Here is a 19,154-nt window from a genome sequence, read left to right on the forward strand (position 1 = left end):
TTGTTTTTTCTGTTAGTGTAGGCTATTAAAGACACCATGAAATCCAAATTGACAAATTTATGGAATATTGCCATTTATTATATAAATTATTTGAGTAAAAGCGTTATTTTAAAAAAAGTGTGTCCTCGTAATCAAGTACAAAATCAGGTACCAACATTTTTTCTTGTTCGAGAAGCCGTTTCACTTAGATGTCACAGCAGGGAAGAAAAGGTTAACTTTTATGTGACAAAATGGCATAGAAGCATTGAATTGGGACGCCCCTGGTATGGCAGTTCGTTTTTTTCTCAAGAAAATGCAAAAAATATATTCTAAGCCAGTTTGAAAGTCGTCTTGAGTTTAGGGTTTCTAGTGACCCACTAAGCTTAATCGCAATATTTTTATCCACAAATTTTTCCCTTCTTTAGGCATGCATCTCGCTAAGCCAAGCCTTTAAGGCTGACTTTCTCCACGGCGGGCTACAGCACTCCTATGTTTGGAGTTGGACGACAGTTTGATAAGAATGCGCGCTCCCATTTGCCGTGGATGAACTCTTTCCTGCACGCGCCCCTGAGGTTCTGCTCTGGGAAACCCCGCGGAATGAAGGGGCGGCGCGCGCAGTGACAGAGAGCCTGGCGGGGGCGCGCGGGGGGAGGCGGAGTCACGGCACTTCTGCCAGGGCCGCCATTTTTGCACAGGGAAAAGAGACAGGATAGAAGGGATCCAGTTTCTAACTGTCGGCATAGATATGGACAAAAATATTAGGTTTTAACAGTCTCAAACTGTACATTTGGATTAGAGCACCACAAGGCGAAATACAAGTGCTACACAGCACGATTTGTAAAGCTTTGTTACACATCCGCAGTGGAGAGCGAAGTATTGTTTTGGTTGTGGTAGATCAGGCGGCGGGGTCTCACCCGAGTCCCCCGTGTCTTTTATTCACAGTTATTACAGTGGACATCAACGGTAAGTACCTGCTGAAATCCTACAACTATCTGTTTGTTTATTGTAGAGGGTTGTTTGATGCCAGTGGCTAACAGACTTGCTGAAAGGGGTCCATCCTTGTGTAGATGCTGAAACTGAGGCTTGTATTATTAGTTTACCTTCAAATGAGTTGTAATTGCATCACTGCTGTGCATTTGTCAGCCCTCCTTTTTATAAATAAATCCCACCTGGCTTGTTTGTAAAGAGGGCAATCCGAGCAGTAGGTGCGTGTATGACTTAATTTAGCAGCTAAAGTGGCTAGCTAGCTCACACCCACATTTAATGCTTCACAAAAGGAAAGATCTTGAATTATAACGCTGTTTTATTAAGTCCACAACTAGTAAAACCTGCACACAACAGTAGCGGAAACTCGTCGTTTCTCTTGCGTTGTCGTAAAGATGAGAGCTAGACCAGCAGTCACTAGAGAAATGCTAGCAAGTTAGCCAACCAAGAAAGAAACAGATCAAGACTCGGTATAATCTCTTTACATGGTTTTGGGATGTGCAACAAAAACTGATTGGAGTGGTTTAATTCTGGAAGACGTCGTGGTCACGTCCCACGATATGTATTCCCGCCACTTATCTTGAAACTTTATGCTCATTTGCACGTTTACGATTGTTTACACGTGTTTTAGATGTGCACTTTATAGAATGAGAGGTGTGAAATGATTAAAATGGCACGTTGTGCTCTGACAGAGCCTGCAACAACAGGGCTTTTGTTTACACCTTTCAACTCCAGTTACCCATTCACTAACTAGGTCCATTCTTACCCCATACCAAGCCCACAAATATACACTTCAAAGCATATTGATTGATATCCTGTATTAACTATTATGCCCCTCTAAAACACGGTGATGTGCTTTTTAAGCTGTTGTTTCTTGGATTTGCGTTAATCGTTGCTCGGAATATGACGTGGGACTACTTAGCACAATAATGTGTTGATTTAGCAAAGAGGGCATAAAGTGAGCGCTTATTTAGTGGCTGTCTGAGGTGTTTTGTGTGCTGATAATGAGTGCTGCAGCCGTGGGGGAGGGGGTTCGGGCTCGGTTCATGTAGTCAAATCTGCTTTAGCTTCTTCTCAAAGTGGACCAGAGCCGCGCTGCTTTACAAGCGAACTGCGCAGTTGTGCCAAATATAGTGAACAAACAGTCACTCGACGCGCTTTTAGGTTGAGAAGATTTGGAGTGGTTATTTATTGTTGGAAATTTGATTTATACGTCTGTGTAAGGAAATTAAGACGCTCGAGCGTTTCATATCTATGCGCATTAGCATAGCAAGCTAAGCAGTTAGCTTTACCGTGTAGCTTATCGCGAGGATGTTGAATTAAGTTAGTTAACCCGACGCGATTAGTTCTGATTTATAGACTTAATAACACATTGTTTGGTTATTTAAACGCAAAACTAAGTCGTCAATACGCTCTTTCCCTCTCAGAAAATCGTGTGTATTGTGAGGTAATTTGAGGTTGGCTAGTCGTCGTCGGTCACAACCGCTAGCTACGCAGAAACGACGCAAACACTTTGTTCCAGCACAAAAACAGCGCATTTGACAAATAGATACTTAAGCATGTGTGAAAAGATGGGTTTCTTGTTATCTTGGCCGTTTTCTGTCAAATATCAGCGAGTCTTCGAGCGCAGTATTTCCTCTCAGGTGCTTAGTGAAAATGGCGGATGAGTTGATGTTGTGGTAATGAAAGCCTCCACACCCCTAGCTAGATCAACTCTCACACACTGCAGCGCCAACACACTCACCCACAGGCAAGTGCACAACACACACCAGAAAAAAATACAGTGCTGCTGTGTTTCACCGAATGTGATTATAGTATGCGTCCATTGCGTTTACTAAACGTTTAGCACATAAATTGAACTATACCATTATAAGACAACCTTGATAAGCATCATGATTGAACACAACACTCAAGTCTCAACTCATTCAAGCTCACTATAATAAACAATTGTCTCACCCTTTTACTTGTTCCCCCTCGACGGGTTATCATTTAAGATAACTTGTGTTAAAGTGTGCTGAACGAGAGATATTGGCAAGATGTCACACCATAGTAAAAAGAATAAACATGCAGCTATTTGTGGAAGGAACAGAGGAATATGGGATTTATTACTCACACTCATCTTTGTGTTTGTAAGTAGCTCAAACTCTGTCACCAAACAGCTAATCTTGTTCCTTTCTCGTTTTTGGCTTCATAACAATGCATTCTAAGGCTGGGCGGTATGATGAAATATATATTGTTGCTTCAATATAAAAGCATCAATTGGTGTATTGTGGTATGTAAATAGTACACAGTGTAGGACTGCTTAGTTTTTATTTGCTTACAGTGATAAAGAAACATGCCTTGCTCAATTCTTTTTCATGGTTTTGCGCTTGAACATTTGAATACCTTAGGAGTGTGCGGTGCGCGCATAGTTAAATAAAAAAAAATTGATCTGTAATAATTGTTTAAAAATAAAAATTCAATTCTAGTTTTGCTTCTAGTAGTTGCTTTGCTGGCTGTAATTGCGATGAATCCATTCTAAAACATGCCATTCTTAAAGCATGCCAACAAAAACTGTTTAACTTTAAACTAAACGCATTGGTTGACAATGTGAAAGTTGATTGTATTTGATGTCAGAATATCTGCACCAAGGCACCACAAAGTTTGGAATTACTTTGATCAAAATGGTATTACTTTTGATCAAATGAATCAGGTGAAACTGAGTATTATAATGTCACCTCCACAATGAGAAATCACATGAAATCCAAACACACAAACCATCTTTATTGACCAGTTGAATGAGGAAAGACAGCTTTCCATCACTGCATTCACGACTATCAACTTATCTGACTGCAAAATCATCTCAAGACGAATGCTTCCTTTAAGTTTCGTCAAAGGGAGATGGGTTTAAGAACAGAAAACACAACGCTTAACATAAAGCTTAGCTTTAGCCCACTGTTATCTTTGTATCCCTGCAATGTCTGGCTCAGAAGAGCGCATTTTCTCTGCAGCCGACCTTGTTAATTAGACTCTCAAGCTAACTTTCACCCAAGCATGTGGATCTTCTTGTTTTTCTCAACATGAACATATGAAACGGTATAAACACAATAACATGCTAACTCGAGTGTGCATGTTCTGTACTGTAGCGTTTTTATTTAATTTGCCTTGAGCTTAAATGCTTTTGTTCTGTTTTTTTTTGTTTGTTTACACACATTGTATAATTAAAACCTTGTTGTTTCTAATCATAAGTTTGTTCAGAAATAGTGATAAAAATGTAATGATTAAAAAAAATCAAAATGTTTGGCATGGCAGGTATTCACGTTTTGTTGGTAAGAATTGTTTATTAGGAGGAATTATTATATATTTAATTAATAAAATGAAGACTCTGTGTGTATAGACCTATAACCCTAAACTTAAAACAGTTTGTCCTATTGTTTGTTCTTTGCATCTTTACTCGCAAAGATAATATATCAAACATAACTAGGCCTATATTGTGATGTATTGTTACCATGACAATGTCTCAGATTGTGAAATAAGATTTTGGTCATACTACCACCCACCCACCTCAAATACATTCTGTTGATTCGTTTACCTAACTGGAAAATTCTTGTCTATGAAAGAATTGTACCAGGAACCTAGATGTGTGCATTGCCTCACCTAAAGAATAGACAGGAAACGAGATGTTGCTTAAGCCATCTGCATCTGAAAACTACTCGGCAATAACCGTTTTGGTTCAATAACCGCACTGAGGACTATGACTTTATTTGAGATTGCCGTTAAGTAGACTGCAGTATTGAAAAGAGCACAACCCACACTGTGGCTGTGTCATATTTCTCTCATGATTACTGCTCCCTCCCTCTGGTCAGCGGGGAGTTTACAGGTCCAGAAGAATGTGGTTATTCATCAGAGCAGTTTGATGGGGTAAACATGGGCCCTAATGCGTAATGAATAGACCATGATGCTGCAAAAAGGTAATCTTGATCTTGGATAGGAAGCCGGCGAGTGACTATTCATGTGTGAACTGATTGCACATCATCGGGGGGCTTCGTTTATCCATCGGGTCGAGCCATCACGCTGTATTTGAATGCTGATGTTTGTGTTTTTTTTCGTTCTTAATGTTGCCTATTTTCTTCCCCTCCGCCTGATGCATATTTTCTAGCTTTTGGGGGCAGGTGGAATGGCTTACAGGGTCAAGCTGTGAGATAACAGCTGTGATTTGATTGTTTCTCCTTTGACATTGACAAAGACCTCCCCGCCCCCGAGCTCTCCTTTCACCTCACATCCACTGGTCTTGGCAAATGCTTGACTTTTTGGAAAGTTTGCTGTGGTCCACCCATATAACTGTGTGGGCGCACCGCTCAAGGCCTCATCCTGCAACAGCATACGTTACATTAACATTGTAAATGTTTTCATCAATAGAAATCACTCTCTCATTGTCTTCAACCACAGAGCTGTTCTCATAACTTTTGGCTCTACGGTAGTGTAATAAAAGCCAAGGCGTTGCTCCAACAGCTTTTTAAAATGCCAATTTCTTGTTTTTTTTTTATGTAGCAGCCAATGATATGTGCGTGTTTTTTCTTTTCTTAGCCGCACTGTGAGACCGGCCTCTGTGGTGCAAACTTTGGCAGCCATTGCCGAGATGGTGATCTGAGATATTTGCCCAACACATGCTTCGGACCCTTTTTCCTCACGACACCATATTAGGCTGAGCTTCAAGATGGTTACAAAGACATGGACAGATTTTGTGTCATTTCTGATGGCATAAATGCTGATTTGCTTCATGAAAACTTTAAATTTTTACATCTATGGCTCTTTTTTTGCATGGAAAAGCTTGCCTCTGGGTTTGCATGCAGATAACGAGAGGAGCAGGCCGTGTACATTGCAGGCTGTGGCTTTGACAGGCGTTTCCTGTAGTTGGAGGTCCAATCGTTGGCATGTATTGGTGTGACATCACAATGAGGCTGTGCAGCTGTACAAAGAGGATGGAACAACAGCCTACGCACATCAACACACAGCTCACAACTCAGACAGCGATGCTAGATGGAAGTGATCCACGCGGAGAACGGAGCTGAAGCACGCTTAGCTGCACAAAACTGGTTTGTTTTTAACATGATAAAAACGTAGTGCTGATCAACCACGCCGTTGTCGCATTCGACGGAAGCACAGTGGATGAACTTGAACACTTGACTTGATCTTATGTTTTATGTAACCTGTCATTTTTAAGGTCATTGCACCCATGCATGGAAAAGGACAGTTGTTTGTGACGACTGACAAGAAGTGAAGTCTTTTTGACATAATAAAGCAATTATTTATTTATTTAGCTGCACTCACCATCCTCGTTCTCATTCTTTGTCAGGTTGTCATGTCACACTCGCATCCTAGCCTCACTGCGCATGGGTGACTCCGAGCAGTGTGTGTGAGAGGCCATGGGCAGTGTCTGTTTGTTCTCTGTGTTGACAGAGGGATGGAGAAGTGAAGTACCCCCCTCAGGAGAGAAGGGGGTTAGAAAGGGAAAGGGAGGCAGGTGGCTCAGAATAGGAGTCTCAGGTGACGCATCTATGATCGCATTGCGCACACCGGTATAAACACATGCCAAAACCTGACAAACAATCTCCTTCCAGAGCACATCCAGGTTGCTCGACGTAAACTTTAAAGAGACATTGTATTTATATTTGTAGTCCATGTTTTATCAACCTGAGGTGTGGTTAAGCCGGTATGCTGGTTGCTAGTTCGACCAGGAGGCTTGTCAGTGCCGTAAGGGCACGTGAGGGACGTGCAGGGAGGAGTTGTGGGCTCAGGTAACATGTTTTTGTTTGCTGGCTGTAACCGAGCTCTCAACGGGGCCTAGCTACATGACAGGTGTCCCATAGAGCAGGCAGACGAGGGTGCAGTACTCATTTATAAATGTGTGAATGTTATTGTGTTTGTGATGTAATGTTGCGAGTCAGGCATGAAATCAATCATGAAACTGACATCATGAAGTCTGAGTGGCCCAGACTGTCCTTTTTGCCCCTGGCACTGTTGCGATTGACTGATTCGGCCCCTGTACATCCGGACATATACATGCACTTTGATGCTATAAAAGTGCCATTAACTAAGGGAAGGGAATTTGTCTAGGTTTGTTTGGGGGTTTTGTGTTCTGGGTGTGAGTGATTCCTTACATTTGTACATCTTTTGGAGTAGACGTGTGCATTTAACCCATTTAAGTTAGTACTCACACATTAGGAGCAGTGAACACACACACACACACACACACTGAAAAAACACATGGACTGGGGAAACCATTTATTGTGGCGCCCTGGGAGCAATTGGGGGTAAAATGCCTTCCTCAAGGGCCCATTGACAATCAAACCCGTGACCTCCTGGTTACAAGTCCAACACTCGAACTATTAGTTCAGAACTGCCTCTAAATGGTCAGACTTAAAAAAACAAATTCTCGACACATTAAAAGAAAAGTTTGAAAATAATCTTTGACTTTGAAGAGGGGCACAAGAATATCCAGCCTTGGAGTTGGGCTCTAGACCCTGGGCCAGTGTGCAACCATATAGCAACATATTAGAAACCACAGTGCAACATCCTAGCTTGGGTGTATTGAGCTTCACAAGTATCAAATTTTCATCTGAAAAAGTAAACATAGTTTTCTTTATCTAAATGAAACCCTCTTTGCTAGATGGGAGATGCACATCATTGATTTTGTTTGTCATCAGTCAACCTTATCTAATTTAAGAATGTCAAGTGCCTTCTCTCTGACCATGGTGGAGGTGCATTGTGGTCAGCCACTTGGCAGACTGAAGCACAGGAGCCATTAACGTTTGTTAGAGAGGTGCACATAAAATACAGCCCAGAGACACATCCTTGCTTGTCAACAGAACCCACCCTCAAGGGTCTATGATAGTCTGACCTCTAGACAATGTGACTCAAGTCATTATTTATTTTTTATTTTTTTGTGCCTCTTTTATCGTCTGCCAAGTCATTATTTGTCTCGGCAACACTGATGTTTAACAGTTGTGTTTAACAGTGTGTCGTATTTGGAAGAGATGTGAACAAGGTGATACAACCTCATACCTCACGCATCTTTATCAATGACCGTGAGGAAAAGCTCTCGGCATGCGTTCATGCTTTTTTGAGGCACGTGGTTGTGTAAAGCTTCAGTGTAGCGTAGGCTGTGATGACTCAGCCTGCGAGTATGGTGTGAAGTCACATCACCGGGGCTAGCTTTTGGAAGCCTGCTCGGTTTCCATCTCTCCCCGCTGAAAATCAGACAACGCAAACCAGGAAAATTACTGAGAGAGAGAGAGAGGGAGAAATGGGGAGAGAAAGGGAAAAAAACGTGTTGAGACTCCTTCATGAGTCTGTGGGTTTCCCTGCCCGCTGTAGCGAGCTGCTGGAGGGAGGAGCTTCCCATACGACATTGTGTCCATACAGACTGAGGAGGAGAAACAGTTGGATTCAGCAGGCTGTTTCTGTGCCAGAATTGGTCCCTCATCATCTTTCCTTAGAAGGATAGTTCGGGAGCCAGTGGAAATCTCAAAATCACTGGAAGAACAAGACAGAAATAATGAATATTCAACGTTTTTAGATACGCTGTTTTATGTTTTCTTTTGAAAGCTGCTCATCTTTTTATAGTCTCTTTAAATGGCTTCTCTTTCTCATGACCATTTAATTGGTCTCGCGTTTCGCAGCCATCTCCCCTTTTTTTCCTCCCGGTCCTCCCTTCCCTTCTGAGCGTCAAGGGTTTATTTAGGAAGTGCAGAGGGGAGGGAAAGAAATCCGGGTAGGGCAGGGAACCATTTCTCCTCTCTCTCTCTCTCTCTCTCTCGCTGCTGAGTGGCAGACAGTTTTGCTAAAGGAAATGGGCGTTTCGGAGGCAGTCTGAATGCTCTGATTTAGCCAAGAATGCTCTACTGTACTAGATTTTTTTTTTCACACCTTCGTTTTGCATTTTTAAGGAGGAAGGGTGGGGGTGTGTGTCTGTTGAATGTGTGTGTGCGAGTGTCTGGGCATTCAGAGGAAGTATGTTGTGGTTAGTTATCTCTCTCTCTCTCCCTCTTTGTGTGTGTGTGTGTGTGTGTGTGTGTACACACATAGAGAGGCAGTGCGCATGCGTGCATTCCTAAGCATTGACGGCAGGATCGGCTGCTGAGGCCAAGAAGAACAGACTCTGTGTGAGAGAGCTGGAAAGAGACCACCGTATGCTTTCTAAGGGAAATGGGTTTATTACACTGTTCAATGTTGTCTCTCTCTCGCGCCCTCTTCCTGTGTTTGTCACGTTTTTGTGAAGAGGACATGGTAACTAAAACTCTTCCAAAGTGTAGCAAGCTGAAGCTGCCTACCTAGGGAGCATTTTAAGGCATCTGTGCCCAGTATATCTTACAGGAATTGGTTTTTGCGGCATCCTTCCCAAACCCTAAAATTCAGCTTGGATTTCCTAGAATAATCACAAAAAAAGTTAAAATAGCATTTATTACAATTAAAATACTCTTTTTGTGGGTACGAATTACACTTGCAACACACATTTACTGTTGACTAATTATTATTACACCATAGTAGTATTAATATAGTAATCTTTCTTCATTGATTTGTTTTTATTATTGAATAAATTATTGTAATTAAAAACTATTTTTATTATTGGGTCTATTAAATAACAACAGCATAAAATCTTTATTTATAAAATAAATCAAGATTTTAATTATATATATAATCTTTATATTTATGTGCTCTGTATTTTGCCTGCTCTAAAACGTGATTGAAATCAATGTATAGTGGCGTCTCTTAGTCACCATTTGTAAGAGCTATTTGTGTCATAATAATGCTGCCTATGTAGAGCATTCCAAATCGGTCACTTGTTATTACGTTCCAATTCAGTCAGGATACTGCCTTAAAAGACCGCTGCCTGTGTAAACAAAAGACAGCAAGACAGTTACCTAGGTTTGGAACAGAGATTATGTACTGTGCTTTTTCAAGAGCTGTGAAACTCTGTTCATTTTTCACAGCGGTCTAAACATCCGCAATATATCAGACCCACTGCGCTTGTGAAAGCGACCTGACGTGGCCAAAAATGGGAGAATTGTAGGTGCCTACTGAGTAAATCACACACTAACTGATCCACATTGTCAGATTCCTATTAATTAACCCCTGAAGCTGACAGCTGTCATCTCTGCGAGGCTCTGGACTGATTTATAGACTCTCTCCAGTCTTTATGCCCCATGTAAGGGCACACACGTGTCTCACAGACATCACACACAGTCTGATAGTCTATCTCCAACATGCCACACGTGTAGATAACAGTCTCATTGTAGTTTATTTGCAAACAGTGAACCGAAGATGTGCCACCCTCATAGGGGAGTGTTAGTGTGTGTGTGTGTGTGTGTGTGTGTGTGTGTATCTAAAGGGGGCATGTTAAGGCTGGTCAAGGTGTGTGTTGTGTGCGGGCATGTCAGTCCATGTTTTGTTTATTTGCAGTGATCTGGATCACAGTCCTAGTATGCAAAGTCCTAAATGAACACTTGTCTTACAACTTCCTAATGTGGGTAAAATTGGTTTTGTTTGTTATTTTAGATGTTTTAAATTGCAGATATTAAAATGGTGGTATTTTTTATGATGCATACGCACCATATGTAAAAAGAAATGATAAAAAGAAAAGTGCAATCACTAACAGGTCTATGATTTTAGTTTTTCTATAGTGAATCGTGGCTTTAAAATGCCTATCTGAAACAGATTACGAACACCTGGACTATAGAGTCCTGAACTAAAATAAACCAGATTAATTTAAAACCAACTGTGCTAATCTGAATTAGCATGACAGAGGTTGTATAAAACATGGATTAGACCAAGAACATTTTAAAATAAAAAAAATAATGAGATGGGAATGGGATACACACGCACACCAAATACACGTGTGTGTGTGTATATATATATATCTTTTCTGACATAGTCAAAGTAAAACATGTCATCTTTGAAACACGTTAATCTGGATTTAAAGCTGCCTTCTGGTAGGTTTAATTTAAGCCTCAATTTAGTCCTGGAGTAGCTTTAGTCTTCCTCCAGAAAATCGGTTTATTAAACTCTGGACTAGACCGAGTCTAGGACTATTTAAAACCATGACATAGAAAGCAGATGTCTGTTAATCTGGTTTAAAAGGTCATTTTAGTTCAGGACTAGGCCTAATCTCTGTCCAGGAAACCACTACCACCATAGTTCTCTTAAGGACTAGTCCCACAGATGCATGTGCAATAGTTGGTTATAGTTTACTGAAAAAGCTGAAAAACATAGTTTAAACCCTTTTAAGGAAAGTCCGATCTCATAAATTTAATTGGATTTTAACAGTTATTGTCTTTATTTGTCTACCATAAGCATACGTTTATATTCAACCCAAGCCTTCAAACTGACATCATCAGAGAAAAAGCGTCATCCCAGAGCGGAAGCACATTTTCAGATGTCGATTAAAGATGACCACGACAAACAAATATTTTTTTGTATTAACTTGCGCAGATTAATTATTCACCACAAGACTAGTAATATGTGCTAATAAAGTAAATGGGGTCAATTTTGATTTCATGAAGACTTTTAAATACAGTATCCTGGAAAATTGAATTTATAATATTTCTGTATATCTGTATATTTTATTAATCTTTTATATATTTTCAATCCTGTTGGCACAATACTACTTGACTAGTCTCCCTCCATCCTCTTTTGTTAGTAGCTGAACAGTCGTGCCAAAATCCAGGTTTCATCTGTAGACTGTATGTCCCAGCATCTGGCCCCTCCTCTAATCCCACTTATCACCACAACACACACTTTAATTCCTTTGTCGCCACCCTGTTTGTTGTTCCAGGAGAAGTATGCCAGTGTGACATATTTAGCCCCTCTGACCAGGATTAAAACGTTACTTGCAAGGGAAGCCTCTGATTGGCTGTTGCGGCTGTCTTTTGCTGTCCATCATTGCCTCCTCCCTCCTCTATCCACAGAGCTGCGTCTCTTCGTCTCATACAACGCTTAATCATTAATCTTTCCATCCGTTCTTTTGGCCTCCACCATGTACACATTAAATCCTCTCACGATCAGTGCCGCAACGACACTTCTTTGTGTACGCTCGGGGTGTGAGCATTCAATGGACGTTTATGGATGAGCGGAAAACATAAAAGCTGCCTCCATGTTGTATTCTCTCTCTCTCTCTCTCTCTCTCTCTCTCTCTCTCTCTCTCTCTCTCTCTCTCTCTCTCATGGTGAATGTGACCAAGCATGCAACTGTGCCCCCTTGTGTCCATGCGTAGCCACTGCACACTGTTTGTTGTTTCTACAAAGGTCGAGCTCTGTTATTGGACACGCTTTTGCCACACAATCCTCACTTCCCCTCCCTGGTTACACAAAAGACGTGTTCAAACACAGATTTTTTTTTTTCTTTTAGGAGCCAAGCAACTTCACCCAAATCATGTTAAAGCACAAACCATCAAGTTAAAGCCTTGTCTTTTGATGTTTTTCCATTAGAAACGAACATATGTTAACCAGTGCCCTTGATGCCTACAAGAATAATATTATGTCTCATGGCCAACAATGGTCTCATGTTTGTGCTGTGAATCATAGCTACTCCTTGAAATGTCTCACATCCTGTTGTTTACAATAACTGAAATGACCCACAGTTCGTAATATGTACACTTACTATTTGTGCGAAGTGTCCATAAACATGCTCCCGTCACGTGTTCATTTGTATGGAGTCTGGTGGAATGTCAAACTCTAATTGTGTTTTTCTCTCCGTCTCTTTGCAGGCCTTGTGGATGCACTTAGATGTGTGCAATGAGTGCTGTGGCTGACATGCCTCAGTGTTTTGGATTGCTGTGCTCTGGACTCAGTAGGACAAGAGACTCCCAGCACAGAACGTCATGAGCATAGTCATCCCAGTAGGGGTGGACACGGCCAACACCTCGTACCTGGACATGGCTGCAGGCTCAGAGTGAGTCTCTCTCTCTCTCTCTCTCTCTCTCTCTGTTGACTCATCACTACCTTTTGTTTCATTTTGGTCTTTTTCTGATTGCATCAGCAGAGGGAAGCGCATCTGTAGTCTGATTTTTCTTTCCACCACCCGCTTCCGTTCGCTCATCTTTTTGTAACTTTCTCATCAGAAACATGCTCTTTCAGTGGAACAGACGTTATTTAGCAGTTGCTCTTCTCCAAACAATGGAAGTAGATGGAGGCTGGAGCTGTTAAAGTCCATACATTTTATTGAGAAACCCATAAACCCCTTACAAGTGATCTGTAAGACTTCTGAAAGCATACAAAAGCTTTGTGTGAGGAATGGAACATTTAAAGAGTAATAAAAGGCTTGAAGTCAGCATGAAATAAAAATTTGTCCAGAACAATCACTTTGTTTGCATAAAATGCATCTGGGCAAGCTCACGTTTAACTTTTGAGTGAAACTCCCACTTCTCAACATCCAATCATCAACTCTGAATTACATTTTTTTTTCTTTTGCGATAATTATAAAAATATATGTACGTATGTGTGTATATATATATATATATATATATAAGAAAACATTTAACAATGACAAAAGTTTAAGGCAATGCCCTTGTTTTTATTTTAGGTGTACTGTCCCTTTAAAAAAATAGGTTATACTTTATTTTAAGGGGTTTGTGTTAGTTTAATTATACAGTACTGAGTTATAATAAATTAACTGTACTTGCTCTAGGGTTAGGGTGTACTTTAGAGTATAGTAGTTTCTATAAGTTCTGCTTAATGTAATGTGTAACAAGGACACTGTGAAATAAATCGTTTAATTGAATTCAGAATGAGCTTTGGTTTGCAGTTTGGAGAGCCATTAAACATGTTTTAGGTGGTTGGTACCTGACAAGGAAGGACTATACATAATTTCGTTGTTCTCATTACGATGACAAATAAATATTCTATTCTATGTCCTTCTATTATTTTATTTCTATATTAGGCTACTATTGTCTGTTAGTTCCAGTGCAGGAAACACGTCTAGTTGGTAGACTGCATCACGTGGCGTACAGCAGCAGACCCTCCCCTCTGCAGCATGCGCTTGAATGAACGCAGTGTGTTTCTCTTTAAATGCCGAGCTCCGTCCCGTTGCCTCGTCACTTTGTGTTGCCATGGCGCTCTCTCCTGCACTGCGCAGGGCCTGTTGTCATGGCGACCGGCTGAGTGACAGCTGGGCCCTGGAGCTTTAGCCTGCTTAAGAGGCCGTGCTGCCGCGTAGCTTTACGTCCGTCTGGGTTTGTCTCTTTCGGGCACATTCGTACGGCTGTCTGCATACCGCAGATTTATTCCACAAGGCTCTAATAAGCTTTAAGAATTATCTCCACCTGCTACTAAACCAGAGACAAAAAAATGGGTGGTCTTACATGGGGGTCGACGCAATGCCAGATTCTCCTACGAGTTTCGCACGTCTCGTACACGGCTTTTTTTTTTTTTTCTTATTCCTGACATTACTCCTCAGTCAGGGTCAGCCCACCCTGAGCCTGCGGCAGAGGTTGTCATGGTTACCAGGCATTGTGCATCACTGTGATGTCAACAGATAGTCCGTTAAAATGCCATTGGACCTGAAACAGCTGCTGTAATCCCTCTAAAGCTGGACCCTGTCTGGTTTGAATTACCTTCACATGACACGCATGTAACTTGTGTGTTTGTATGTCTGGGTACTGTATGTAATAGGAGGAAATGTGAGCCCTCAAAAGTGAGCTGTTTCTCTGTGCCCTTTCTCAGGGTTCCTGCGCAGTTTGGAATAGTATGGATTTTGATTTGAGTAATTTGGATGATTATGGAAAAATATTTGTTTCACTTTTGCCCTATTTAGTCCTCCTGTAGTCAGTATTTTTATCCCTTAAAACTCGTATATGACCAACAAAATTACATATTTAATCTCTTCATGCCTTAAAATAGCTTGAACGTAACTACACCCTTGCTTCATTTAGTATACGCAGTTCGATGAATTAGCCCCGCTTCCACTCGCTCACACCAGCTCAGAGATCGACCTGTTGACGATCACACATTGACGTGATTGGTTACGAGGGAGTTTGAAACACCAGTGATTTCAAACTGCGATTTGAGATTTTAGTCTTTGTTTCACTGCAGTTTTAAGGTGAAAATACTCAGCAATGGTGTTGACGTATGCATTTGCACATGGTTTAAAAATGCCACGTGGACATATAAACAACATTAAAAGCTTGATTTTTCACCACAGGATGGCTTTAATCATTTCTTTAAAAAATATATAATTTGTCTTATAAGCAGTGTGGCAAACATTTAATGTTTGTTTAGCGAGTGTCTAAATCAGACTGTGCTTTGCTGTTTGGTGATCATGCAGCATCAAGCTGTTGTGTCAGGACTCAGGGGTGAATATATGCAGGTTATAAAGCATTTTAGGTTCTTCTCATAATCTAAGCGCATGTTATCACATAACTCACAACATGAAAATCAACGTAAAAACTATTTGAAGATATAATACTGTACCATTGAAATTAAAAATGTGTAGTAGGAACCCTGCTATCTGTCGCCCTGCCCTCTCTCTCTCAACAGGTGTGTGTGTGTGTGGATTGTCTACTCCATATTAAGCTTTCTCTGGAGTCGTGTGCTATGATTAGCACATGCATACCAGTTACTTTTAATTGGAGCTTCAATTACACTCCACACTCTGTCCTGTCTTTTCCATCTTTCATGTGTTTTCAGCTCTTTTTCTCTCTGTGTGAACAGTTTTGTACAGATTTTGTTTATGTAACCCAAAGTACAATACCATAGTGTGCTGTGCTGCGATGATATTTCCAGATTAAGATTGTTGTTAATATTTTATTTTTATATTTTGTATTGGTATTCAACCTTGTGCTATTTAACCCCAACCCATTTTCATTAGCGATGACATACATTTACATTCATAAACCGGGCAGACACTTTTATCCAAAGAGACTTGTATCAGTCCTTGCTTGACACTGAATCATTTAAGGGTTTTTACTAAAGCTAATTTTAAAAAGCATTTACATATAGGTTTTTAAATTGCTCTTTTATAGTATTTTAACTTGTTACCTGCCATATTGTTGTATTGCGTCTGGTTAGGACACAGTGTTAATTTAGTCACCCATAGATACTGACTTTCCAAATACTTTGTTAGCTGTCATTGGATATTGAAGTTTAAGAGGAGAAACATCTAAAACTTTGCACCCGGGTGTCAATTATTTTATGGGCTCAAAATAATGTTACGGTTTAATTCTGTATTTATGGGTAATTAGATTTTTTCAAGCTGTCAAACCTCCCTCTCTCTGTCATTGCACCCACTCAAACACCTTCTCTGTCTCCTTTTGACTTGCCCCCTGTTTAAAGTCCTCCTCCTGCTGAGAGGCGGCTGTTTTTTTAGTAAAGGCACTAGAGAGTTTATTGTCACCGATGCGCAGGAAATCCCCCGGCCTGTCACCTGCCCCGCGTTGATAATCTTATCGCTAAAACCACACCGTAATGTAAAGGCATCAATAAAAACCTGCTAATCATTTATCGTCTGCCTGGGAGGGCTGTTTTTTTTTAAGAGCTCTTGTTCTCATTTGACTCGTGCAGACACTCTCACACACACACTCTTTCTCTAAAGGGTCCGCCTCTCAGCAGTTCCCACACTTTCACTTTGACAGTTAGCTGCAAGCGCCAACTGAATCAGGAAGTGTGAGCAAGAGGTACTAGGGACAGACAGCACGAGGTGAACGAGAGGAGCAGGTACAGTCTCTCCGCTTGCAGTGAGACATGATTGGGAGGATAGTGAGAATACAACAAAAAAAGGAAAGAGAAACACATACGGACATTCGCACATTTGCTTTTTACTCCGCACATGCTTTGATTTGTGGTAAGTTGTGGCACTGTTTTTCGGGAGATCTTCCTCTTTTATTAAGGACTACGATACCTTTGAAGTATGTGCTTGTTTTTGTGTCTCCTCACATTGAAAGCAACACATGCAATGTAGTGATATGCAAATTACCCTGTAACCGTTGTTTATGTGAGTGCACTGGTGTCAGGTTAAGCGTCTAATCTGTTTCTATACTGGTGTTAAATTGGCTATGTGACCTTGACAGTTTTTGTGTGAGAATCTCTGTAATGTTTGTATACGTGATTATAAATCTGACTGTAAGGGTCTATCTTTCGGTATGCGTCCTTTTTTGTGCTTTCTGCCAATAAAACTTGGCATTAAAGGCCTTTTTGCAGCCAATTTCATGTGCCTGGTTTCTGGCAGGAATTTCTGGTTTTACTCTAAATCTTCCATTCATTTCATTCGCTTTTAAAACGATGTGGAATCAAGGGCCCTTTCATTGGGCATGTTTGTGTGGAACAGATAGGGTTTGGGTTTTGTGACGGACATAATTGTGAGATTACAGAGACGCTTGATCCTGTTGTTTCACTTTCTACAAGTCGCGTCCCGCCAGTTGAGGGCATGACAGGACACACACACATGTGTACAGATAGCAGGTCACTACTGGGGTCTATCATGTTCTGTGTTGTGCTTAAATATGCATTGACTGATGCGACGACAAAAAAAGTGATTCGTAGGTGAATGAACTTCTCTTAGCAAGCTTCGTTCTTCCTTTCCCTTTTGTTCCACTGCCGTCAAACCTGTTTTTTTTTTTTTTGTATACTTTAAAAACTCACGCCTTGTCAGGCTTGTTCCTCATTCCCGTCTCTCTTTGTTTCTCCTCTGTGTGTTTGTGTACATGGAGTAGACCAGAATCTGTGGAGGCGAGCTCTGTGGTAGTTGAGAAGTCCAGCTACCCTCACCAGATTTACAGCAGCAGCTCCCACCACTCCCACGGCTACATCGGTCTGCCTTACGCCGTAAGTATCCACCCCCAACAAACACACCTTGCTGCACTTCCACGCCCTTAGAGCCTTGACCTGCTTATCGACATTCTGTGTTATCTGATCTTTCTTTTGCTCAACGGCTTTCTAATGGTTTTTCCTCCTGCGCTCATCGACAGGACCATAATTATGGGGCGCGACCCCCACCCACCCCACCGGCATCCCCGCCACCCTCGGTGCTGATCCGACCAGGAGAGGCTCTGTTCGCGCCCGCGGGCCGGCCAGGCGAGAACTTGTTTGTGCCGGGCGGGCAGGACGAGGCGTCGCGTGGCACCACGCTCAGCACCTCGGAAGACGGCAGCTACGGTGCTGACATCACACGCTGCATCTGCGGCTTCACCCATGACGATGGCTACATGATATGCTGCGACAAGTGCAGGTGGGACCACACACCTTGATGCCAATTTGAAATGTTCAAACTACGTCTACTCTACATTGGGGCTGTCAATCTTCCCCTATAATACTATTCGAATTCCATTCCTTATTTAATGTAATATTCGAATATTAAACACTCAAATTATCTCGCTCTAGATTCTGGGAGATTTTAACTAATTTGCGGGCGTCACGGAGACGCTATCAATATTCGGGAGACTCCCAGAACTTCTGGGAGAGTTGGGATGTCTGTATGGTAAACCCTGATGATAGCCTACAGCTTGGATAACGTGCACAATTGTGTTACGATTCAAAAACTTAATTGTTCTTTATTGTTATTGTTGATTTTTTTTTTTAAATATTCGAATTATATTCGAATTTCGGAATTCGTTCCAACAGCCCTACTCTACGTGTGTGTTTATGAAGTTCATGGCTGTGTTTCAAAACCCAGCCTATCTGAAGTGTTTAAAAATGCTGTGGAAATCACTAGGTCATGAGACAGGGTCTGTTATGAAGAATCATGTAAAGTACTACTGTTGAGTCCTAATAGTTAAGAGGGCAAAGTTGAGACAAAAAGGCCCTGACATTTTACGTCCCGGTCCAGGATATTATTTAAATATTAATTGAATTATGTATTTAAATGCAAGTTGCTTTTTTCAACTTAATATTTGATTCTGGGTAGTAGAGAGCTGTAAATGTCACAAATAGGATAGAATGAGGACAAAAATGCCCCATATGTATGGTAAAAATGACCTATTTGCATTTAACTTTTTTTTTATATTTGTTTTCCTGTTATGCATTTAATTCATATGTACTAAAAGCAGAAGCAGGGCTCCAGACTAACATTTGAGAGCAGAAGCACCGGTGCCACTAAGTTCTACAGATTGTGTTATCAGCAGCTGATTTGGTAGCGCTGGGGGATTTTTAATCATAAAGTTACATTTATCATAAAATTGCTATTGTTTTGCATGATAAACAAAAGCTGGTGATTTGTGGATTGAA

At 41.1% G+C, this 19,154-nt stretch overlaps 1 protein-coding gene and 1 long non-coding RNA gene across 5 annotated transcripts in view; one reads left to right on the top strand and one right to left on the bottom strand.

The window, feature by feature from the left end:
• The first annotated feature begins 490 nt into the window (after nt 1–490).
• kmt2e (lysine (K)-specific methyltransferase 2E) overlaps nt 491–19,154 on the top strand; it is a 33,055-nt gene continuing 14,391 nt past the window's right edge. The window contains exons 1-4 of one of the 4 annotated variants that reach the window (XM_039668221.2): nt 491–942; nt 12,707–12,891; nt 17,645–17,756; nt 17,900–18,159. In XM_039668221.2, the coding sequence (XP_039524155.2) occupies nt 12,821–12,891; nt 17,645–17,756; nt 17,900–18,159 (443 nt within the window). In that variant the 5' untranslated portion in view covers nt 491–942; nt 12,707–12,820. The remainder of the gene's footprint in view (nt 943–12,706; nt 12,892–17,644; nt 17,757–17,899; nt 18,160–19,154) is intronic. The other 3 variants (XM_039668224.2, XM_039668222.2, XM_039668225.2) reach the window with 3 other exon arrangements.
• On the bottom strand, nt 7,211–12,739 carry LOC148965175 (uncharacterized). Its single transcript, XR_016149719.1, has 2 exons — nt 12,601–12,739; nt 7,211–8,478 (listed from the first exon to the last, which is right to left on the bottom strand). It is a non-coding gene; the product is annotated as an uncharacterized LOC148965175 (long non-coding RNA).

The sequence above is a fragment of the Pimephales promelas genome, chromosome 24, assembly GCF_988280905.1.
Source record: "Pimephales promelas chromosome 24, fPimPro1.hap1.1, whole genome shotgun sequence".
NCBI classification, from domain to species: Eukaryota; Metazoa; Chordata; class Actinopteri; order Cypriniformes; family Leuciscidae; genus Pimephales; species Pimephales promelas.